This window comes from Sapajus apella, unplaced genomic scaffold (genome assembly GCF_009761245.1).
Source record: "Sapajus apella isolate SASKATOON/1434 unplaced genomic scaffold, GSC_monkey_1.0 scaffold59, whole genome shotgun sequence".
Taxonomy (NCBI): Eukaryota; Metazoa; Chordata; class Mammalia; order Primates; family Cebidae; genus Sapajus; species Sapajus apella.
This window is the reverse complement of record NW_022436999.1, coordinates 4,159,422-4,184,738: the sequence shown is the minus strand read 5'-3', so window position 1 is coordinate 4,184,738 and position 25,317 is coordinate 4,159,422. Positions and strand designations below refer to the sequence as shown.

Below are 25,317 nucleotides of genomic sequence, written 5' to 3'. Positions count from 1 at the left end.
GAGGGTCCGGGAGGGAACCTGGAGAGTGTGGTCGGAGGGTCCGGGAGGGAACCTGGAGAGTGTGGTCAGAGGGAACCTGGAGAGTGTGGTCAGAGGGTCCAGGACAGGCTTCTCCAAGGTCCAGGGCAGTGTGTTCCAACCACCTCAGACACCGAGAACCACCATGAGTCTAGAAGCACAACTCCCACCTCCTCATCTGTCCCCGCTCCACACACCCGCTCAAGAAAATCACTAGCTTCATGCTGAAGGCGGGAGTGAAACCAAAAGAAAATCCCTCAGCCAAACTTGAGCAGTAAAGGAAAGCAACCCACGGGGGGGACAAGCTGCCCAGGACCGCACAGCAGCTCAAGGACAAGGCGAGGATGAAACGTCTCTTAGAATATGTGATGTTTTAAATCATGAAAATAGTGTCTCCCCCTTAAAAATCCAAGAAAAACAGAAGGGAGAAACACCACATATCCTTCCATCCCTCTGACAAAGCTGCTGCCACAGCTGTGCTATTTTTCCTGGTGGGCTGTGTACATGTTCAAGTACACACACACCACGCACAAGGGTACGGAAGCTGCCCTAACGGGGAAGGTGCTTTTCTCGTCACTTTGAGTTGGGGTTCTGTTGTAGTCTAAGAGGCCAGCGCCGCTCAGGTTGGACCATGGATGTCACAGAGGGATCCCAGTCTTGCTCTTTTCCCACCCCGCCCACCAGGGACAGGAGCAGGAGGCCAGGTTGGCACACGTACCTTCCGCAGCTTCCCGTAGTCAATCAGCTCAGGCCGGTGTCGGTGGATCAAGGCACAGAAGCCAAGGCCGTCCTTCCAGCTGCCCGGGGAGAGGGAATGGGCAGGCTGGTCAATGAGGCGAAAAAATGGGCAGCCCAGCACTAACTGGGGCAAAGCAGGAGTCTCCTGGGCTCCAGAGAGATGGACACACAGAGCTCTCTGGGGCAGGAGTTAGAAGACAGGACGGGAAGGGCCATTTCTTCCTGCCACAATCCCAGGCACTGGGCTCAGGACTTTGTGGGGAGGTTGCCAAGTTGAGATAAACCTGCCACATCCAACCCTCCCCCACCACCAAGGTCTATGGCCCTAGTCTGCTGTTCCAGAGCCCTGGGCTGGGACTTCCTGGAATTTTCCTTGGGGGCACTCCCAGGAGCAAAAGCGTCAACCAAAGTTATATAGGGCAATAGCTCTGTCTTAGACACTGCAGGGAGAGAGATGGGGGATTCAGAGGAACGGCCACATCCCCTTCCCAAAGAAAGCTGCTTCTTCCCCCAATGCGCTCCACTTTGTTCTAAGCTGAGACTGACCCAGCCAAGGGGGTCTGGGAGCTCCTGGGGGAGGTGACCAGGTTCTGCGAGAGCCCCTCAGCCTGCAGCACTCACCTTATGTGGAAGTTCTGGATGTTGACATTTTTGTAAGGAGCTGTCTTTCTCTGACACCACAAGAGCAGTCCTTCCTTGGCTGAAGTCTCTGTGGGGAAGGGGATGGGCAGTGAGGTCAGAGGGCTGACTCAGTGGGGGGAGGGAAGGGCACCAGCTCATGGGAGGCCCCACGGAGACCCCTAGATGCCAACCCCAAAGCCACTGAAGGAGGACCCCTGGCCATCAAGTCTTTCCCTTGACAAGGTTTGAGAAGTTCTTTGAGAAACAGAAAAAGCAAGCTGAGAAGCTTTTCAGAGCTAGCCGTGTGACACATGTAAATTTTGAGACAATAGCTTTTCAAACTTCGAGAATTATCTCCCCCTACTTTCTTTTATTCAAAGAAATGGTAATGATACAAAATAAGTCCGCAACCTCTGTCAGGTTGGGGAGGAAGGTTTGATTGGTCTGGGAAAGCTACACATCCAGGGGCCTCCAGACAGGGGATCCCACAGCCTAAGGGATGCACACAGCTGAGTGAGAAGCAAGCATTGGGACTCCTATATAGATTCTGTTTTGATCTAAAAAATGAGGTTTCCTTATATTTACTACATGGATCAATACTGCTGCCGTCTGTGGGTGACGCAGCCATGTGTCTGTGAGGTTAGGCAGGTAACTGAGGGGGCTCATGGAGCTCCCAGCACGGAAGAGAGATTGCAAACCACACTACCTGCTGATATGCTTTGGCTGTGTCCCCGTCCAAATCTTATCTTAAATTGTAGCTCCCATAATTCCCACATGTTGTGGGAGGGAGTTGGTGGGAGATGATTGAATCGTGGGGGCTGTTTTCCCCACACTGTTCTCACGGCAGTGGATAAGTCTCACGAGATCTGATGGTTTTATAAGGGGTTTCCTTGTGCTCTTGGCTCTCATTTTCTCTTTGCCTGCCATCATGTAAGAGGTCCCTTCGCTCTCTCTTGCTCTTTCACCGTGACTGTGAGGCCTCTCCAGCCACGTGGAACTGTGAGTCCATTAAACCTCTTTTTCTTTATAAATTACCCAGCCTTGGGTATGTCTTTACCAACAGCATGAAAATGGACTAATATATCCCTGCATTCATGCCTGTGAACTGGGGGTTAAGGTACCCAGAGGACTGGATTCATGAATGATCTCAATTATTTTCAATGCACAAAATGGACTTTAAAATGACATTCAAGTGTTCCTACAAATACCGTAACTACCTAAGCAAAAGCAGACAATGTAAAAATTGCCAAAGCTAATGCTTATACTTAGCCTAAGCTCTTTGTCAGCTAAATCACAAGATTAACACAATGACGACTTCAGAGCTGACAAGAAGTCTACCCAAAAGAATCAAAATCATCAAGAAGGCTATTTGAGAAATGGATTTACATCCATTATCATTAACAAGAACCACACTCCAGTTGACTACTATGGCCCTCTTTCAACCCTAAATACCAAGTACCTATAACCCAAACTTGGACCTCCGCATTGCTGTATCACAGTGTCAAACCAAGATCTCCATCACAAAGCAGCTGAATTGAATCCATGTGGTTTTCATTAAGAAATTCATTTGATTAAAAATGTTTATGATTTCTATGACATTGAAACATAATATTTTTAAAATTTCTCCATCTCATCTTGTAAAAGTTTGTTTCAGTATGTGTATTTTATCACATGCATAGAAATACACACATATTATTATGCAAGATAAACGCATGCATAGCAGACGTAAAACTCAAAAACTACCCTAAGTGTGGAATCAAGTTTAGAGATCACGTCTCCAGACCGTGGCGGACCTTGCAGATCTGAGAAGTGACCACTAGAGGGTGCTATGGAAGCAAAGTAGAGGATGGGGTTAGCACCCCTCCTGGCACTTCCTCCTGGCAGCTGGCAGCTATTTCCCCAAACAACCCAAGAGCCAGGTGGGTTTTCCAATATACTTCCCCATGGCAGCCTTGGGCTTTCCCAAAGTGGGGAGTTTCCCTGGGGCCGACATGCCTATGAGAATCAGAATGGCAAATACTTCTTTTTTCTACATTGACTAGAAGAGAGCAAGAAGCCCGGGACATGGCCCCTGATCACTATCCATTGCGCTGGGTGCGGGAGTTCTCCAGGCTAACCCCAGGGAGGAAGATGAGATGGTGATGGCAGAATGGAACAAGGCAGAAACCTACCTTCCACAGAGATGTCCTGGATGGCAAAGCGCAGGATGATGGTCCAGATCATGCCCAGGGTCATCTTCACATTCCCATCCACGATTTCTACAGAAACAGCAGCAGCATGCATCAGGAATGGGCTCGGCGGGGAGGGAATTGACACTCCCTCAGCACCCATAGCACCCCATGCCCCATGCTAGGAATCAAAGACTCCAGAGCTCTACTTCTAGAGGGTACACCAGGGTTTTGGCTTGTTTTTGAGACAAGGTTTCGCTCTGTCACCCAAGCTAGAGTGGAGTGGTGCAATCATGGCTCGCCACAGCCTCCAAATCCTGGGTTCAAGCGATCCTCCCGTCTCACCTTCTTGGGTAGCTGGGACTACAGATAGGCCACCACATCCAGCTAATTTTTTAAAATTTTTTTGTAGAGATAAGGTTGTACTATATTGCTCAGGCTGGTCTCAAACTCCTGGGTTCAAATGATCCTCCTACCTTGGCCTCCCAAAGTGCTGAAATTTCAGGCATGAGCTACCATGCCTGGCCAGGATGTTTCTTAAAGTTAATGCAATAATTGTGACAGGTGCCAGAAGAGAAGCACAAAAAAGGTATGATCAATCCTACTTGGAGACAGTGGGCACATCAGGAAAGGCCACAGAGAAGCAGGTATTTGAAATCTTGATCTGTGTCCCCGGCATGATAAAGAAAAGGGGGAGGATTTTTTTTTTTTTTTGAGGCAGTCTTGCTCTGTCGCCAGGAGCCAGGCTGGAGTGCAGTGGCGCGATCTTGACTCACTGCAACCTCCAACTCCCGGGTTCAAGTAATCCTCCTGCCTCAGCCTCCCGAAGTAGCTCGGACTACAGGCGTGCACTACTACGCCTAGCTAATTTTTGTATTTTAGTAGAGACGGGGTTTCACCATGTTGGCCAGGATGGTCTCGATCTCTTGACCTTTTGATCCACCTGCCTTGGCCTCCCAAAGTGCTGGGATTACAGGCATGAACCATTGTGCCCAGCCAGAAAAAAGGGAGGATTTTGCAGGGCTGAAGGCCCTGCAGAGTTGTGAGGTGTCCCTTATGCTGTGCTGAGGCGCAGGATCCAAGAAATAAAGAGATAGGACACAGAAGTACAAGGAAAATGCAGCTGGGCTTGAGGGGATTTCTAAGCAATCACAAATGTTCTGGCAATTCCGTGAGCTGGGGCTCTCTGGGCATTCACAGCTCTCAAAATAGCCACCCACACGTGGAAAAACAGTGGAAGCAAGAGAAAGTCACAAACTTCAAGTTTTGTAAAGTGCCATCTTGAACCATCCACTGATTCAACCTCACAATGCCATTAGTTTGGGTATTAAAACAGATTAAAAAAAATCAAACAACAGCTTCAAGATCAAACTAAGAGATAACTCACTATATTTAGTCTAAGCAGTACTTTTTAGACTTTCAGATGCTACAAGTTCTATGAAGTAGATTTTCTCTTTTTTTCCTTCTTTTCTGTATGAGGCCGAAAAACAGGGAATGCAACATAAATAAGTCCTATTTTAAGGAGCCCAACACATGGAGCAATTTATGGTCTTGTGGTTGAACAAGTGATGCTCAAATGTAGATTCCTTATCCCTCCATCACCGCCTCCAGACCAGGAGATGGTAATCTGGTCCATGGTAAGACACATTTAGCTAAGAGTAAGGTACCCAAAGAATATCTTATTTTTTCCTACCTGCAACATTAATTTTAGGGGAGACCCAACAGAACCACGAGAAGGATCACTTTCTAGGGTCTAGTCCTGAGTCTACTAGGATTTGCATCCCACAAACCCTGAAACAAGAGTGGCTTTCCATTAAGGACGTGATGCTAACTTCTTAGCCCCTTTCCCAAAACTGAGGGCAACACTGTAAGCTGCTCCACGACCAGCAGGGTGTAGTCCATGGAGCGGTGTTTGGCCATAGCCACCTTCCATGGGGGCAGGTAACCCACTGAGTCTGCATGGGATGCTGAGCAAAGGAAGAAGTGTCCACTTCGGACATGGAATAGGATGTAACTCTTCTTGCAAACAGGGAAGTAAAAATGCACCTCTCAGAGCCCCAGACACCAGGGGGCACAGTCCCACATCCATGGGCTTGGATGGGAGAGAAACAGAGAGCTATGCAACCCCTTTTGCAACCAAGCAACACAGTCAGCCAGCATTTTGCAGTGCACATCGTGGGGAGGTGGAACTACTTGTTGAGAATCAACTCATAGACCTGGCACAGTGGCTCAAGCCTGTATTCCCAACACATTGAGAGGCCAAAACAGGTGTACTGCTTGAACCCAGGCATTCAAGACCAGCCTGGGCAACATGACAAAACCCCATCTCTACAAAAATACAAAAAGTAAACAACTGTGGTAGTATGCGCCTATAGTCCCAGGTACTCAGGAGGCTGAAGTGGGAGGACTGCTTGAGACAAGGCAGAGGCTGCAGTGAGCTGTGACTGTGGCACTGTACTCCGTCCTGGGCAACAAAGTGAGACCCTCTCTCAAAAAAAAAAAAAAAAAAAAAAGTAATCAGCTCATAAAGCGTTAATATTTTTTAAAATGTATTTGTGACTTGCGGTGGTTTTAAGAGTTCACCTAAATTGAAAAGACAAAAAGACTAACTCTCAGTAAATAGGCAAAAGACTAAAATCATAAAACATGAAATACAAATCACCAATTCATAAGAATGTTCAATCTCACTTGTAGTCAAAGAAATAAGATCATCTTCCCAGCTATTAGTAAAGTTAAAAAGCAAAGTTAAGCTGGGTGCAGCAGCTCATGCCTAGAACCCTAGCACTTTGGTTGGCCAAGGTTGGAGGATCGCTTGAGTCCAGGAGTTCAAGACTAGCCTGGAGACCTTGTCTCTACAAAAAAAAAAAAAAAAAGAGACAGGTGCAGGGGTGCACACCCGTAGTCCTAGCTTCTCGGGAGGCTGAGGCAGGAGAACTGGGGACTGAGCTCAGGAGTTCAAGGTTGCAGTGAGCTGTGAAAGCACCACTGCACTCCAACCTATGAAAGAGGGTGGTCTCGCTCTTTAAGAGACCCTATCTCTTAAAAACAAAAAACAAAACCCAGAGTTGAACAACCGCACACCTTGATGCCAGCAAGCCTACCACACTAGAAATATAAATTGTTTTAAAAAACAATAATAATAATTTCTGGGAAATTAATCAATCTTCTGGGAAATAATTTGGCCACAAGGAGCATGCATTTTAAAGTTGCTCAACTTTTTGGCAGCAGAATTCTACCTCTAGGAATCTATCCCTAGCCAATGAAAGGAAATGCAGAGTAAGGTTCCTGTATGAATGCACTTGCTGCGAGGCTATTTATCACAGCCCGCACTGGAAACCAAGCAAATGTACAAAGTACACAGAATGCTCAAGTGAATCCCAAGACCCATCGTCCTCTGAGAAAACTTCCACAGCTTCCCACCTCACTGAGAGTCAAAGCTGGTGGCCAGCAAGGCCCTCGTGGTCTGGTGCCTGAGCCTCTGGTCCTCTCCTCCTCCTTCTCCACCTCCTCCCCGCTGCTTGGGCCTCCCTGAAGCTGCCCCTCCCTAGATACCCACGTGGCTTGTCCTTGCGTCCCGCCAGTTTCACTCACACACCCCCTTCTCATGGACTCCTCCCCTGACCACCCAAGCTCCTCCCTGCTTTGGTTTTCTCCATCTGACAGGTGTACACATGTATTTTCTCTCTTTCCTCTCTAGAATGTAAGCCCCTTGAAAGTAAGAATATTTCCTGTTTTGCATCACTGCTTCAGAGTCCAGTATAAAGCTTGGCACAGGGAAAGCCCTCCATCAGCAGCTGCTCAGTGCATGAATGAGTGAACAAACACTAACCACAAGCAGGGAAATGGGCAGAGCTAACACAGACCTGCCATTGGGCCCCTGAGAACATAATGGCCCTCAGTTTCTTCCAGGGCAGGGCCCAGACGTGGGACGAAGTACGACAAGCAGATGATGAGGCCAGGCACGGTGGCTCAAGCCTGTAACCCCGGCACTTTGGGAGGCCAAGGTAGAGTGGATCACTTAAGGTCAGGAGTTCAAGACCAGCCTGGCCAACATGGCGAAACCTCATCTCTACTGACAATACGAAAATTAGGCAGATGTGGTAGTATGTGCCCGTAATCCGAGCTACTCAGGAGGCTGAGGCAGGAGCATTGCTTGAATCTGGGAGGCAGAGGTTGCAGTGAGCTGAGATTGTGCCACGGTACTCCAGCCTGGGCAACAGAGTGAGACTTGTCTCAAAAACAAAACAAAACAAAACAAAACAGACAGTGAATGTAGCCATTAACAATTACATCATGAGCGCTTAATGACTTAGAAAAATGTTTTAACATGGAAAGTGGGAAAAGCAGGTAAAAAAATTCATAAACAGTGTTTAAAATATAAGGGAAAATTTTGTTAAGCCTAGAAAAATGCTCCAGGTGGTAATCCCATGGCTTAGCCTTCCTAGGGGTGGGGCTGCAATGCTAGCCCTCCCCTAGTCCCCACATGCTGCCCTACTCTGTGACTGCCAAACTGCAGGGCCTCCCACTGGCCCTGAGCTCAGTGCCTCCCAGTCCTGGAGCCCTTCCAGGACTGGGAGAGGCAGGTGGCTTCTTTTTGGGGTCTTGCCTACTTATTCCTCTTCTCCTTCCCCAGAAACCCCCCAGAGAATTTTGCTTATTGTATTCTCATTCACACCAAAGGCATAATTTCACTCCAGAAAACAGAGGCACCAAGCAGGAGCAGAGAGAGTAGGGTGTGCTCAACTAGCAGCCCGGGCACGCCCAGCCCCAGTTCCCACCTGACTCCCATCCCATCCACTCTCCTTCCCATTCCCTGGCATGGCAGGTCCTGTATTCCGGGCCTCCCACTTCTCAATGTTTGCAGCAGGGATGCCCTGTCTCACGGGCAGCTTTATGTTGGGGGCTGCTGGGAAGACTGGGCCCAAAGGGAGGGTACCAAGGCCTCAACTGGGCTTCATGGGAAAAACCTTGAGGACAGATTAACACTGTCTGCCCTTCCTGGTCGACAGCAAGCTATGAAGCTGCTCGCATCCCCTGTTTACTGAGAACCTGTTTCTCCCTCCTCCTCCCTCCAGGGACACCGTCATCTGCTCAGTATTCAGACGGCAGGATGAATACTGCAGAAATTCCATGTGACAGAAACTAGAACCCCAGGCGCCACCACCTCCCAGACCAATGCAGTGGTACAGCACCCACTGCCCGTCCAACCTAAGGATGCATGCTACCTCAATGAGACCATCTCCACGCTCACATCACCCAAACCCTTGGGCTCTACCTGCCCAAAGATCTTTAATACAAAATCTTTCCGAGTTCTCTCCCCTAGTTAACTGAATTGCAACCACTCAACCAGGCCACGTCCCAATTCCATGGAGTCCAGGCATTCTAGAGCCGAATATTGTGGCGGAGGCCCTCAGCAGCTGCTGTAACCTCTCCCTGATGTGTGGAAGTTCCTTGCCTCCAGCCCCCATGTGCATACCTTCAGGGAAATAGAGCTCATGACCTTCCCAGAGCCCTGTTTCCATTTCCCAAGGCTCTGCATATTATCCAGAGCCAACCTACCCATGGGGTATCTCTTCTGGGCCTGGTTCTGCCCTTCAGAGTCAGCCAGAGGTCTTAGTCTTTGCATTGCATGATAATCCTTCAAAGACCTTGGCAGGGGGTGAGGGGGCGTGCCCTGCTGGGCCTGGTCTCCATGGCCACAGCCTTCATCAGCCCAGGAGAGACCACCTACAATGTGCCCCGACTGCTTCCAGGAGAGCTCATTTCAGGCGATCCACCCATTGCCTTTTATTTTATAACCCACATCAAGAAACTCCATTTCAATTTTAAAAGCTTGCAAAACACCATTTTCAGCCTCATCTAGTTTCTTGGCTCAACAGAGAAGCCATCGTGGCATGATCTAGGTGCTCAGCCTGATGGGGGTGGGTGATTTCAGACCTGAAAGCCACAGCTGAAAACACTGGCTCCTCAGGGCAGGGAGAAGGTGAAGAATATCTCATTTTAAAGGAGGCTTTTCAGCCGGGCACAGTGGCTCATGCCTGTAATCCCAGCACTTTGGGAGGCTGAAGTGGGCAGATCACTTGAGGTCAGGGGTTCAAGACCAGCCTGGCCAACATGGGGAAAACCCGTCTCTACTAAAAATATAAAAATAAGACAGGTGTGGTGGCGCGCACCTGTAATCCCAGCTACTTGGGAGGCTGAAGCAGGAGAATCGCTTGAGCCTGGGAGGTGGAGGTTACAGTGAGCCGAGATCACGCCACTGTACTCTAGTGTGGGCAACAAAGTGAAACCCTGTCTCAAAAATAAAAAATCAAGGAGTCTTTGCAAAATCTTTAGAGAAGCTAGGCCTGTGTCAAAGGAAACGGGAAAAAGGAGGCTGCCAGGTGAACGGCCTTCCCAGCATAGCGGCGGCAGTGAGATGAGCATTCCCGCTCCTCACCTCGGAGGCCAGCACAGCAGGGGCAGGCTTGATCTGCCATCTCATTACTGAAGACAATTCGACGTGAAAGTTCTATCCTGGGTCCCCACCCGGGAGGCAGCACTGCCGACAGTGACAGAAGAGGGCGACCTCAGCTCTGGAGCCTGAACACCTGGGTTTAACCCCGGCTCTGCCCCATAGAAGCAGTCTGGTTCAGAGCCTGGGCTCTGCTGACGACACTCTTCCACTCTAGCAACCTTCCCAAGCCTGAGTTTCGTCAAGTGTAAAACGTGGCCAGTGATACCCATCCTATGAGCCCTCGTGAGGGTAGAAGGAGATGGCCGGTGTAAAGCATCCTGTCTAGCCAACACAGAGCTGGTACTGGGTGAGTGCTACTCTCTCCTGCCTTCCCCTTCCCTGCCCTCCTCCCCTTTGGTAGAGGCTTAAAAAAAAAAAGAAGAGAAAGAAAGTTGTTTTAATTTAGTTGCCAAATATTTTCTTTTCAAAAAATCTGGATTTTCTGGCTTCTTTAGAAAAACTGGTAGATCTAGCAGCAACGGATCCACACAGCAACTTGTGACATCCACAAGGCCCCATCCCTCCACGGACACGATTCTCCAGTTTGCCACAGTCCCTACCCACCCCTGCCACTCACCCCTGAGCCACTTCACAAATTCTCTCCACTTCCCTGCCCTAGTGGGCACCAACCACCTGGGTGATTTTCCTTGGCTTCCCACACCTGCTTAGTTATAATTTTTTCTGCCAAGTCTTGATTGCTCCCTAATAAAACCAATTGTTCTTTTCTTATTATAAGGCAGAGAACATCCTCGTAATCACAAAGCAGAGTATACTGCTATAGGTAAGTCCTTTGAACATTTATTGAGCACCTAGTATGTGCATCACACTGCTGGGAGCTGGGGCCACAGGATGTAGAAACCATGGTTTCTGCCTTTGAGAAGCTCACAGCCAGTGGGGGAGATGCTAGAATCCACAAGGCGCCTCCCATGACCACCTTGGGCACTGGCCTGAGTTCCAGATTATGCAGAGGTGAGTGAAGTTTTTTGTAGAGAGCCTGGTAAGAAATGTTTCTGGCTCTGTGGGCCATATAAGCTCTGTAGCAACTACTCAACTCTGCCATTGCAGCACAAAAGCCACTGATGATATGTTGATACAGTGTGCTGTGTTCCAGTATTTCCAAAAATCCGAGTCAGCTGGACTTAACGCCCATGCCCTGCAGTTTGCTGAGCCTGTGTTAAAGTCCTTAATTTGCTGTATCAACAGAATACCCCTCCATTTCTAGAAGAGAGAGGACTGTGGGCTTCAACCAGAGAGGAGATCTGCTCCCGTGGACTTACCAGGAGCAAGACCCCTGCCCCTCCAAGGAAAGGCCACTCTCTGGGGGCATTTCTCTGGTGTCATGAAGACCTGCATTTGAGTTTCAGCTTCGCCACTTACAGCGGAACTTTGAGCAAGTAATGTAATCTCTTTAAGCATCTGCTTTCTTATTACAAAATGGGGAAAATTAATTATTAGAGCTACCTCACAGGGTTATCATGAGGATTAAGTATATGCCATGGAGTGAGCAATCCATTCTCACAGCCGCCGTGTGTCTTGAATGAATGAAAGAGATTTGTTCATCTTTAGGTCTCTGGCATCTTGCAGCAGGTGCCCCATAAATACCGGCTAAATCCATGCTCACAGGACTGAAGGGGCCTGGATAGAAGATTTTCTGCTCACTCTAAATGACCCACTCTCAATTTTTCAGAGCCGCCACCATGCACAAAAGAAATTGCACTACCTTCTTTTAATCATTAAGAACATGCTAATATAGCTTTCTTTGGGAGTGTTTCTAAGCAAAAGTTAAAAAGTTAAAGCCACATTGCAGGGAAATGCTATTAAAAATGCACCTAGAGACTTCCGGACTTGAGTCTTCACAGGGCCCCGGGGAGCCTCAGGACGGCCTCCAGCCTCCACCGGCCCGCATCGGCACACCCTTTCCAGCCCACACACAAATCCTCTGCTCCAGGCAGCACCGTGCGGTCAGCTCTCTGAATGGGAGAGGTGGCACGCCACACACACGGGACTCCACAGAGCAAGGACGTGGCTAAGCGGGTGCAGGCACAGGAACAGGGGTCTGAGTCCTTGGTGTTGGGCAGGGCTGAGACTAGAAGAACAGTGCTGTTGCAATATGAGGCATCCACAGGCGACCAGATGGAGGTGTTGGGGGCCCCACTGCCCAATGCCCCCAAGCGATGCATGGGCCCAGGAGGTGGTACAAAAAAAGGCCAAGAGAACCAGGGGGGCAAAGAAAATCAGACTCCTGGGGCCACCAGAGGCAGGACTTACTCACCTTCAGCTCCAATGGATACCAGTTTGACGCCTTTGCTTGCTATGAAATCCAGGGCCTTGTTGACGTTGGAGATCTTGTGCACCCTCATCTTGCCTCGCTCTGGCTTGGCCAAGCGTTCGCCTGTTTGGATCAAAAGGGAGGAAAAGGAACATGAGAGGCTGTGACCCAGGGGCCAGGGCTCCTCTCACTACGCCCTCATCCAAGGCACAGCTTAGCTAGGCAGGAGTGTGTGCACATGTACGTGCGCCCACACGCCACTCAGGTGCTGGAGAATGTCACCCTGGCAGGGGATGGGAGGGAGAATCTATGCTGCCTCTTCTTTCTTCCACTTCTCAGATCCAAATCTGCTTGCATCCACTCAACATTTATTTATCAAGCCCCTAGTGCATGCCAGGGATTTGGCTGGGTGCTAGGAATAGGGGGGTGAACAAAACAGTTTCTTGCCTTTATGTAATTATAGTCCAGTAGGAGAGACAGACCTTAAATAGAGAAACACAAATAAATATAGACAATGAACAAACACAAAGAAAGATCCATGCTCTTCAAAAGAGGAGGAGGAGGAGGAGGAGGAAGGAGGAACTGAGGTGTGGTCAGGAAAGGTCTGAGTCTCTGAGGCCGGGCAAAGGCCTCGGGGAATGGTGATCAAGGCAGAAGGAACAGTAAATGCAAAGGCCCTGAACTCTTTCCAGCCTTCCTTTGGCCCTGGGAGGAGGGTATAGGTCACTCAAGTATTGCAGATGTCCCTGGTATTTAAATGGAGCTGCCTATAGCAGCCTGTCCCCAATTGAGAACCACAGTTCTTGTCCTGTTACACCCCCTCCTGTGGGCACCCAGGACTCAGCTCCGGGTCGACCCTCCACCCCTACCTCCAGATTCCACATGAGAGCTTCTGCTGCTCAGGTTTCAAACTCAGAACCTTCGAGAAAATAGAAGTAGAGGGCCAGGAGTGGCTCACGCCTATAATCCCAGCATTTTGGGAGGCTGAGGCAGGGGGATCACAAGGCCAGGAGTTCGAGATCAGCCTGGCCAATATGGTGAAACCCAGTCTCTACTAAAAATACAAAAATTATCCAGGCATGATGGTGCGTGCCTGTAATCCCAGCTACTAGGGAGGCTGAGGCAGGAGAATCGTTTGAACCCAAGGGGTGGAGTTTGCAGTGAGCCAAGATTGTGCCACTGTACTCCAGTCTGGGCAACACAGCAAGACTGTTTCCAAAAAAAAAAGAAAGAAAGAAAAGAAAATAGAGGTAGAGGAGCTGGCTCTCCAAATACCCCATTTTACCCCAGAACAAAGAGCATCCAGGGACCTCCTGAAATGATCTAGAATTTTCTAAGTGCAACATGTGGCAATACCTAGGGAAGGGGTACATAGCTTTCAGGATCTCTAAGGAGCCAAGGACCCCAAAAGGCTGAGAACCACCAATGCAGAGCCTGGAACTCAGGCCCCTTGTGCCTGCCCTGATCTCCCAACCAGTCCCTCTGTCTCTCCAGCAGGCCAACAGTCTGGCTGTGAGGGCTCCAGGGACCAGCCACTGGGATTCTGGGCCAGGCCCACCCTGTCAGAGCAGCACCTCTCCAGGCAGCCTCCCAGCAGCCCGCTAGCTTCTGGAAGACAGCAGACTTCCTGCCACAGATGGGATCTGGCTGTCAGCTCCTAGGGAAGCACAGCTGTTTTTTAAATTAAATCAAGACTTTCCCCTCGGGGCCCACCCAAGGCTCTGGCTGCAGTCTAGCAAGGTACACCAGCATTTCCTGTCCAGGGGATGGCACAGGGGCTCCCTCCCCACAGGATGGATGCAGGCAGCACCACGCCCCTCCCTGGAAGGCTGCTCCTGCTACAGCCCCAGCCCTTGGGGCCTGTCCGGCTAAGCGGAGCTCCCCAGCCATTCAGCAGCTGTGCACACTGGCTGGAATGGGACTTCTGCAAAAGACAGTGGAGGAGGCAAGAGTTAAACACGGGAGAATGGGAAAAGCTTCCCAGGCCTGGGCCAGTAGCTCTTAAACATCGGTCAGCACAAAATCACCTGGAGAACTTGCCAAACTGTGGCCGTCTGGTCCCTTTCCCCTCTCACTAAGTTTGTGACTAGGAGGTCTGGCGTACGGTTTGGAAATCTGCATTTTGAAAAGCAATCCTGCTGATTCTGGTGTGGGTGGTCCAGGGACCACACTTCAAGAACAGCGTCTGTAGGCAGCCTCCCCTCCTTCTCCTCATCCTGAGGCACGCTACCCATCTCCAAAGATGATCAGGAAAAAAAGGTAACACTTCACAGAACAGATCTTCCAGCCCTGGGAAAGAGACACGTGACTTACAGAAATGCACAGGCTCCCCTGGGCATAGGTCAGACCCATGCAGCAGGAACATACTGAGTATCGTGTGGACAAGCCCAGCTCTGGGCGCTCAGCCGTCCTAATGTTCCCGGAGCACCACCTATGTGCCTGGTGCCGTTCTAAGCACCTGGCACACAGAGAAGATGGCCTGCCCCAAGAGCTCAGTGTGGAGCGGAGAAGAAAACAAGCGAACCTAAAATGATTACGCTTTCTGGTAAAAGACACAGCAGAGGAATCAATGGGGTATTACAGGTGCTGGGGAGCGGGGGTGGGGAGGAGGCAGGGCACAGTCCACTCAGATTAGGCAAGAGGGGAGGGGTGAAGCCTTCTTGAAGGACACCCTCAAGCTGAGTTTTGAAGAATAATAAACAGTAAGGCCAGACTTGTTTACAACTGGAGAAGGCTGGCGGAGGAGGCAGGAAGCAGGGACATTGTAAAAGGCAGTTAGAGGCCAGGTGCAGTGGTTTACACCTGTAATCCCAGCACTTTGTGGGGCTGAGGCCGACCTGAGGCCAGGAGTTCAAGACCAGCCTGGACAACATGGTGGAACCTCATCTCAAAGAAAAAAAGGAAAAAGAAAAGAAATAAAAATAAATAAAGGCAGTTAGAGGAAAATAGTATGGTGGCTCCCCAAAAAATTAAACAGGAAATTCCCATGTGACCTAGCAATTTCACTTTGGGGAATATACAAAAAAAAAGAACTGAAAGAGGGATTTTAAAAATATTTATTTGTACACCCATGTCCCAGCATTATTCAAAAGAGCCAAAAGTTAGAAACAACCCAAGTGTCCATGCTCAGGTGAATGAACAAAATGTGGGGAGCTATTAAATATTTGTAACTCATACATACAATGGAATATGATTCAGCCCTACAAATGAAAGGGATAACAGGCGGGGCGAGATGGGTCACGCCTATAATCTCAATATGGGAGGTGGGCAGATCACCTGAGGTCAGGAGTTCGAGACCAGCCTGACTAACACGGTGAAACCCCGTCTCTACTAAAAATAAAAAAAAAAAATTATTCGGGTGTGGTGGCGCATGAACATGCCTGTAATCCCAGCTACTTGCGAGGCTGGGGTAGGGAGGCAGGGGCTGCAGTGAGCCAACATCGCGCCATTGCACTCCAGCCTGGGCAACAAGAGCGAAACTTCATCTCAAAAATAAAATAAAATAATTAAAAAACAAAAATAAGGGCAGTTAGAGTTTGTGCAAAGGCACAGGGAAAGAAAAGTGCATGTCATCTGGGGAGAACCGCACGTCTCCCCTGGCAGAGGCAGAGGATCTGAGGTCTGATACCTTTTTGGGAATAGTTAGTTAAAAACAAAGCAGGTGCCGGCTCATGCAGGATCATCAAGCTATGCTAAGGAATGTGGACTGCAGGCTCAAAGCCCTGGAGAGGCGCCGGGGGCTGAGGGCTGTGAGCAAGGAACGGCGTGACCATATTTGGACTGACTGTCGGGTGAGCCCTCTGGCTACAGTGACGGGGGTGGACTGCCAGGAGGAGCTGGGGCGAAGGCCTTTGTGGCATCATCTGGGTAAGAGTTCACACAGGCCACACTGACACCACAGCAGCAGGGGTTAAAAGAAGGATCGGGAAGAAGAAATCAGAATGAACAGAACATCAGTAACAAGTTACAAAGAAGAACTGTCTATGATCTTCAGCTTGGGTGCAGAAGAACAAGACTCTGGGAGGGAAAAGAGGTTTGCTAGGCCAGGAGTGACAGAAGCACAGAGTTTTGGACATGCTGAGAGGATCGTGTGGGACATCGGGGTAGAGACGCCTAGCAAGGTTTGGTATTTGAGAGGCAGCTCAATAGATCTAGGGCTCACTGGCATCGAGGCGAAGAGAAAGTGAAGAGAGCAGCGACGATGGCCCTGTGTGTCAACAAAGGCTAGACTCACGGGACTCCCATCCTTTAAGGGCTGGTGGCAGAAAGGCATTCACAAGCAGGCTGAGATGTGTGTGCCAAGACAGCTGTCCCTGTAGACATCTGGACAAACCAGGGGCTAGGGAATGGCTTGGGTCACCTGGATACAGGTAGATAGGTAGTAATGGAGCCAAGGTTTGGAGACAGTCACCCACAGTTAACATTATTGGCCACAGAATCCTGGTACTGGGGAGAAGGAGCCTCAGTTCCTTCAAACCACCCCCAACCTTTTTTTTTTTTTTTTAACAAATGAGGATGCTGAAACAGAAAAGGCAAAGCAACTTGTCCAAAGCAACTGGATGGCTGGCAGCAGAACCAGGACTCAGACCAGACCCAGGCTCCTAGTATGAATTCAAACATATCATCTCCAACTTGTTTCAAACAGACCCAGAACCAGCTGTGCCCATGGGCAGAGCAGACGTCAAGGTGTCAGGCAGAGCCACAGGCAGCACCTCGTCCTGGGCCAGGGTCCGCCTCACCTGAGATGACCTCCAGCAGCAGCATGAGCTTCAGGCCATCCCGGAAGTCCTCTTCGATGTTCTCGATCTGTGTCCCTGCCTTCCGGAGGTGGGAGTTGCACCATGCCGTGAATGTCTGGGCAGAGAGAAGAAGGGCAAGTCGTCAGGGGGCTGGTGTCATCCTCATTGGACAAGTCATTTAACGGGGTTGGGGGGTTGGCAGTGGACACCCACTCAGCAGAGTCTCTCAACACAGTTGTCCCACCATGGTCTCATTCACTGCATCAACCAAGTGCTGAGCTCTCCACAGGGCAGCAGCCTAGGGGCTCTATACAGAGCCCACTGCATGGGTGGGAGCCAGCAGGAGAGATGAAGCAGCAATTCCCTTAACATCCACCTCCCAGCCCTCCCTCAAAGACATCATGCCCACCCACATTTGAAAATGCCACAATTCCATTCTTACAAGTTACCTCTTAGATTATAACACTTGGTTTCAATCTTCACAGTTTTAAGACAGAGTAACCCAGGAGTAACATATTAAGCCCTGTTGATACCTTAGGGTAAATTAGTGTATTAAATCCTTTCTCATTTGGCAGCTAACTAAGAGAAAGGAGTAATAAGTTTCACTGAGGGCAGAATTCAGACACACAGTGTCAGGATAAGGGGGAAGAACAGTAAGCACCCCAATGTCTATTTGTGTGTGTTTTAGGTGGGATTAGGGGTACCTTACGCTGCAAAAGCATGAGTTCCAGAAAGGGAATGTAAGAAGGTTAAATCAAAGACCATCAGCTTCATAGTTACTTCTCTATTAAGCAGATCATGATCAGGTAAGGCAGCAACCAAGCCATCCTGTGCCAACAGCACCACCTGGTGGCTCAAACAGGAACAGGGTGTCTCAACAAACACGAGAAACAAAAGCATGCATCTCAATTTCACGCGTCCATCTAAAACAGTGTCTCTCCCCAGCTGTCACAGTCCGTGGCAATCAGAGAGAAGGGCTCCCTTGCTTTAGATCTAAACCATTCATTGGCAACTCTAGACTTCTCTGCACCAAATGGCACTACCAATTACATGGGGCTCACCCAACATCAGAGCCATTCAGCTCTCTTCCCACCTGCCCTGCAAAGTTCAAAGGGTGGGCAGTGTATCATTCATGTGATAGTAGGAACCACACTAGAAATACTCTTCCTCCTAGGGAAGGTCACAGCCTCATGATCCGCACCACCCCTTCCTCCTGCCTTGGGGAACTCCAGAGTGAAGTGGCAATGAGTGGTCAGGAAGAGGGAAGAACATTACACCAGTGAGTATGGGGGAAAAGAAATGTCTGCTTAGATTTAGAAGCAAAGGTTGTAGAGCCTGGGAGCAAGAAAGGGAGCAGGGGGATGGAAGCTATCACTCCACACAGGTGGGGAGAAAGGGAAGCATTATGACTTTGGGCTTAATCTTTCAATCATGTCTCATTAGTAACTTACCAATACAGAATACCTCTCTCCCTGCAAACATATGTCCACTCTGCAGGCCAGTCTACGCCCAGGATGAAGAGAAAAGGGATATTGTGCTACCTCGGAGCTTTGGGAAGATTGGCACACAGATCGGGGGTGGACAGGGGAATACAATGACTTCCAATGTCCTCTCTATCTTGCTTGGCTAACTCACTCATCTTTCAAGACTCGGTAGAGATATCACCTCCTCCAGGGAGCCTTCCTGATGAACACAACCACATCACCCTGCATTCACCCATTATTGCCTAGCCACTTGTCAGCTCCACACCTGGGAGCTCCGGGAGGTAGAAACTCAGTGTTCACCTTTATATTCCAGAGACCCAGGGCACAGAGTCAGGGACATAGCAGTGAGCTAAAGAGCAAAAATCCCTGCCTCTGAGCAGCAGACATTCTAGTGGGTGTTAAGAATTGGGCAGCAGGGTGAAGGCAAAGGGGGGACCTGGAGGCAAAGCTGAGAGAGTCCTGGGAGATCCAACTGCACCTTGCGGGTGGGGCTGAATGCTCTCCAAGCAGGGGGTGAGGGGACAAACAGTGCTCTTGGGGACCCTCTGGACCCAGAAGACAGCTCAGAGGAAAGCGGACACAGCAGGGGAGGGAAGCATATGTACGGGGCATCCTTCCTCCGGGGCTGGCACTGCAGGAGGTGAGAGGGCCTTTAGCCTTTACCCTTATTTTCTTTTAACTTCTTTTTAATTGGTAGAAAAAATATTAAAGGATTTTTAACTCTTTAAAACAAATATAATTCATTTTGGTTTGCACATTCTCCCCCAGCTATCATCTGTCCACACTGTGGGTCTGCCCGGCGTCTTCACGTTGCGCATTCACCCTGGGGTGGGCAGTCTTTTCTCATTCATCACCATCCTGGCCCTCCCCAGCACCCATTCCCAGGCCCACCGTGCTGAACCTTCAGCCTAAGGTTTTCTACTCCCTCGAGGGGAACCACGTCAGCCCCAGCAACTCAAAGGGATGCTTTCAGGACCCATGTGGCCTGAAACACCCAGGGTCCTGGCAGGCACTGCCCTGTGCCCGCCCAGCTGAGGGCTGTAAATTCTCACTGTTTACTACCCAGTTGTGGAGGGGGTTGGGGTAAGATAAAGGAGGAAGAGGCGGCTGTTGTAAAAAGACACTGCTTTTGAAAGAGGAAAAGCACTGTTGAAAGCAGCCAGCCCCCTTTCCTGGGGAAGCCAGGCTTAGCCCTGGGAAACAAAACACACCTGTGTTTGCTCGGGTCTCCTGGACAAAGCCCTGGAACACAGCTTTACTAAAAACCCCCAGTCCCCAGAGGCCCCGTAGATTACTGCCTTGAAGGGGGCTCTGAGCACCTCTCAAACTGGAAAGTTTCCCCAACACGCAGCACCCACCGGAAAGTTTAGGCAAGAGGAGGAAATGGTGGCAGTAAGTCAGTAATTAACAACACGCACTTGAGGACGTCTCAGAGCTGGGTTCAGTTCTCAGATCCACCATTTACTGGCTGTATGACCTTCAGATTAACCTTCCTAAACTTCAGCTCCCTTTGCAGTAAAACAGGGAGAGTAACAGCACTTCATCAAAGTTGAAAAGATTAACTCAAAAATATCCATAAAGAACTTGCCATTTAGTAAATGCTCAGTGAACAGTGGGGAGGAGGAAGAGGACTAGCTCCCCGAATTGTTCCCGGGGCCAGGTATCAGAGGAGTCACTCCTCTGCGCTCCCACCCCACGTCCTCTCCCTGCCCCCAGCCACCAAACTCTCCTGTTGTGGGTCCCACCCCTCCCTGCGATGTACTGTTTCCAAGATGACAACACGCAAGCTCTTTTTTTTTTATTTTTCTGAGACAGAGTCTCTGTCACCCAGGATGGAGTGCAGTGGTGTAATCTCAGCTCACTGCAACCTCCACCTCCAGGATTCAGGCCATTCTCCTGCCTCAGCCTCCAGAGTACCTGGGACTACAGGTGCATGCCACCACGCCCAGCTAATTTTTTTGTACTTTTAGTAGAGATGAGGTTTCATGTTAGCCAGGATGGTCTTGATCTCCTGACCTTGTGATCCACCCACCTGGGCCTTCCAAAGTGCTGGGATTACAGGCATGAGCCACCGCACCTAGCCCTGAGCTCTTTTTTGAACCAGTGCTAGTGCATTCGTGGGAGAGGGCTAAAACTACGGCATAGGTGCAGAAAACCAGGGATTTCCACAGTGATCTCATGCACCCCTGCAGAGGAGGTCTGACAGCTGAACGCACACCATACAACCATAGCCTCTCTTCCAGCCCCGGGCTGCCTTGTCTTGAGGCTCAAGCTCCAATATGAAGGGGTGGCATCTGCTCCTTAGCAGTGCTTCATGGGTCCAGCAAGGAGGAAAAGGCCAAAGCCACAGGAGAGGCCCACGCTAGGGACCCACAGCCCCAAGACCTCCAGCCTGGATGCCTAGCGAGGTGGACAGTGCTTCCCCAGCAGGTTTATGGCCCAGCCCACATTCAAACAAAGGGTACGGGGCCATTTTCCTGCCTCAGCCCCACCAGGCCCTGCCCTACCTGACCTCCCCTCACCCCAAGAGCCATCTTCAAGTCACCTCCTTGGGCCATGCCCAGGCTCACAGCCTACAAAGCAGAACTGGGATGGCAGTCTTCAGTGGAGCCACTCCATTCCAGAAATGGCTTCAGGGATGCCGAGAGGTCCCAGGAAAAGTCTTGGGACCAAGGACCGCATTGGGACATTCCTGCAGAGCAGCAGCAACGGCCTCCTCCCCTCTCAGCAGCCCTATCTGCATTCCACCCGCCCCCGCCCTGCACAGCCTCACAGAGCCGAGGACAGAGGGAGGGGCCGCAAAACAGCCTGGACCCCTGCTCAGCCTCTCACGGACCTTGAAGCCGCTACCCAGGTCTAACATGGTTTAAAGGTGCTTTCAGGAGGTAGAGTGTCCAGCCCTGTAGTTCAGGGTTGTAAAGAGGGCCCCGGCCAGGCTCTAACACAGGGGTCCCAGGCCAGGCTCACGGCCATGGAGCTGGTCGTGGAAACCTGCAGCACAGGTCTCACAGCCCTGCTCTCACAGATTCCGCTAACATCTTTCCAGCATATCTTTCCCAAGTATCAAGTTGATATGCTTCCTTTAAAATGTGTTGGAAAGGAATATGGCTTTTGAGAATGTGCCTTCCCTGACCCCTAGCTCAGACACACTGCAATGTGTCTGAAATAAAAGTGGTGGTGTCTACCATCATCACTGCCTAAATTTTAGATTCTAAAAGGACGTCTAAATTATCACACTCAGCAGGGATCTGCAGTACAGAAGATCACCCGAAGCATGAGTTAGGGGATGAGCTTTTACAGTCAAGCATTCTTCATCCCCTTGGTCATGGTGGGAGGGAGGCATAGAACACAAGACCCTGAAGCAGGCGGGTCATGGGATTTGCTGGGATCACTCTGCAGACAAGTACCCATGGGAATGCAAGGATTTAGTCACTCTAAAGAAGACATTGCAAATCCAGGCCTATCAACTTCTACCAAGTGGTCCACCCTGGACAAGTGACCTGACGTGCCTCTGCCTTAAGGCACCATCTGTGAAACGGGGGTAGTAACAGCACCTACCCAGGGGATTATTGGAGGAGTCAATGAGACAGTCTACTTAAAACACTGAAAATGTTACAGCACCTGCAATAATTATCCATTGCTACTATTGCCACCACAATTAAGGGTATAATTATTATAAGTTTATGCTGTTAACACACCTCATAAAGGACTGTTAGAACTACAAGAGGTGTTACGCACCACCCAACTCAAACCTTGACTTTACAACTAAGGACACATACCAGAGAGGGTGAGCGGCTTTCCCCAGGCCACACAGCTGGGAATATTCACAACCCAACCTCCCAACTCCTCCACTCCCTCACACTTTCTGCTCCACCCAAATGACGTGGATTTCAGGTGCAGGTGTGGGTGGGTGCTGAAAGGGAGCAGCAGAACCAAGGCTGAGATTCTCAACAGTCAAACAGGTGAGCTGAATCGCATGGGGTGACACTGACAATGGGTCACTATGAAGTGAAAATACCAACCAGATGAAATCCAGGGGACTGCAGCCACCATAGGCACAGACAGTCCAAGTTGATGGAACATCAGCAGAGTTGGCAGAAGATGGGCAGCCTCTCTGGGGCAGCCTGGCAGAGACAGGCTGAAAGAGGCAGAGCCCAGCAACAGGCAGGTGGCTGTCAAGAGGCAAGAATGATCATTCTAGATGGTAAGCAGACCAGACAGCCCTTTGGGGGAAACTCGGGAACTGGGGCTCTTTGACCAGGAGGAGAGATGAGATGGCCGAGGATTCACTTCCAATATCTAAAGACTCCCACGAATGAGTGAAGAAACTTGCTGGATACAGACCGGGCAGAACAGGCCAGTGGTGCGGAATGTGGGTCCTAGAGCAAGACGGACCTAGATCCAGTGAGTGACCTTGTGCAGGTGACCTGGCTTCTCCAAGCCTCCATCTCCACATCTGTAGAATGGGGATAATAACAGAACCTACCTCACAGAGTGGGGAAGACTGTTGCAGCAATGCGTGGAAAATACTAAACACCATCACCCACACATAAAGCTCCATAAATGGCAGCTACTATTATTAGAATGAAGGACAAAGTTTCAGGGAATATTAGAGTTCAACATAATAAAGAACAGACCACACGCTGGCTATACGGTGTGCTACCTGCCGCTGAAGGCAGGGCTCAGCAAGGGCCCTGGGAAGGGATTCCAGCAGCCCCTCTGGCTGAGCTAAGGAAGGTCCCTTATCATTCTGACTCTATGAGAGCCTGAGGCAGCCCTTGAAAATGTTGGTTTAGAGGACACTTTTTTTTTCAGCCTCCCGAGTAGCCGGGACTAAAGGTGCACACAACCATGCCCCGTGTGACGGTTAACACTGAGTGTCAACCTGATTGGGTTGGAGGATGCAAAGCATTGTTCCTGGATGTGTCTGTGAGGGTGATACCAAAGGAGATTAACATTTGAGTCAGTGGGCTGGGAAAGGCAGGCCCACCCTCAACCTGGGTGGGCACCATCTAGTCAGCTGCCAGCGTGGCCAGAGTAAGGGCAAGCAGAAGAATGTGGAAGGACTAGACTGGCTGAGTCTCCCAGCCGCCATCTTTCTCCCGTGCTGGATGCCTCCTGACCTCAAACATCAGACTCCAAGTTCTTCACTTTGGGACTCAGAGTGGCTTCCTTGCTCCTCAGCTTGCAGACAGCTGAGTGTGGGACCACGCCTTGTGATCCTGCAAGTGAATACTCCTTAACAAACTCCCCTTTATATATACGTCTATTCTATTAGTTCTGTCCCTCTAGTGAGCCCTAATACACCTGGCTATTTTATTATTTTTAATTTTTCATAGAGACTGGGTCTCCCTATGTTGCCCAGGCTGATCTCAAACTTCTGGCTTCAAGCGATCCTCTCACCTCATCCTCCAAAGTGCTGGTTACCTGTGTGAGCCACTGCCGCCAGCCTACACCTGTTTAGAGAGTCCAGTCAGACCAAGGGTCACACACGCCGAGGTCTAAGCAAGGTTTATCAACCTCAGTACTACTGATATGTGGGGTCTGAAAATTTTTTGGTGGGGACAGGAAGCTGTTGGGTGTATCACAGGATGTTCAGCAGCACCTCTGAACCCCACCCTAGCTTCTGGAAACATTCCCCAACCCCAAGCTGTAACAACCAATATTCACCCCTCAGCTCCTCATCTGGAGGAGACAAACGCAGACCATAATAACAGCAGGAGCTGATACGTATTGAGCACGTGCTACATGCTAGACCCTGTCCTGAGTGCTCTACCTCCTTTAACTCATTTCATCATCACTATGACACTGTGAGACAAGCGTTATTCTCTCCACTTTAGAGATGAGGAAACTAAGGCACCAGGAGGGCCAAGCGTAGGAAAAGTAGGGCAAGTTAGTCCTCATCTCCTTGTATTTTTTTTCTTTTTTTGAGACAAATCTTGCTCTATCGCCCAGGCTTGAGTACAGTGGCGCAATCTCAGCTCACTGCAACCTCTGCCTCCAGAGTTCACATGATTCTCCTGCCTAAGCCTCCTAAGTAGCTGGCATTACAGGTGCACGCAAATACACCCGGCTAATCTTTGTATTTTTAGTAGAGATAGGGTTTCACCATGCTGGCCACGCTGGTCTCAAATTCCTGACCTCAAGTGATCTGCCTGCCTCAGCCTCCCAAAGTGCTGGGATTACAGGCGTGAGCCACCGTGCCCGGACATCTCCCTGTATTCTTATGCATTTTTCTTGAAACGATGGCCCTCTTGGGCTATCCTTTGTTTTTCTACCCAGGAGAAAACATCGTTATCCTGAAATACAAGTGTACCAAGATGCATGCGCACTGCTCCATGGCAACTAGAATGCAGCTTCTGTATCACGGCAGGAGTGGCCCGGGGTAGAAACAGCTCCTCTGTGCTCATATGGGAACATGGGCCCTTGGTTGCCACACTTCCAATGAAGAGGAGACAGAAATCTGAACTTTTGCTGGGTGTAGTGGCTTATGCCTGTAATCCCAGCACTTTGGGAGGCCAATGTGGAAGGATCACTTGTGTCCAGGAGTTCAACACAGTGAGACCTCATCTCTACAAAAAAAATCAAACAAAATATAGTCAAGTGCTGTGGTGCGCACCTGTAGTCCCAGCTCCTTGGGAGGCTGAGGCAGGAAGATTGCTTGAGGCTGGGAGGTAGTGGCTACAGACAGCCATGAAAGTGCCACTACAGTCCAAACTGGGTGACAGAGTGAGACCCTGTCTCAAAAAAAAAAAAAAAAAAAAAAGCCTGGATTTTTATGTGA

The 25,317-nt window shown here is 49.9% G+C and overlaps 1 protein-coding gene across 5 annotated transcripts in view; it reads right to left on the bottom strand.

The window, feature by feature from the left end:
• Window positions 1–25,317, bottom strand: part of ACTN1 (actinin alpha 1) — a 105,523-nt gene that overhangs the window by 32,710 nt on the left and 47,496 nt on the right. For all 5 annotated transcript variants that reach the window (XM_032245821.1, XM_032245822.1, XM_032245824.1 and 2 more), the window contains exons 2-6: window positions 17,050–17,164; window positions 12,314–12,433; window positions 3,549–3,635; window positions 1,378–1,465; window positions 737–815 (exon numbers count right to left, since the gene is read on the bottom strand). In XM_032245821.1, coding sequence (XP_032101712.1) covers window positions 737–815; window positions 1,378–1,465; window positions 3,549–3,635; window positions 12,314–12,433; window positions 17,050–17,164 — 489 coding nt within the window. The remainder of the gene's footprint in view (window positions 1–736; window positions 816–1,377; window positions 1,466–3,548; window positions 3,636–12,313; window positions 12,434–17,049; window positions 17,165–25,317) is intronic.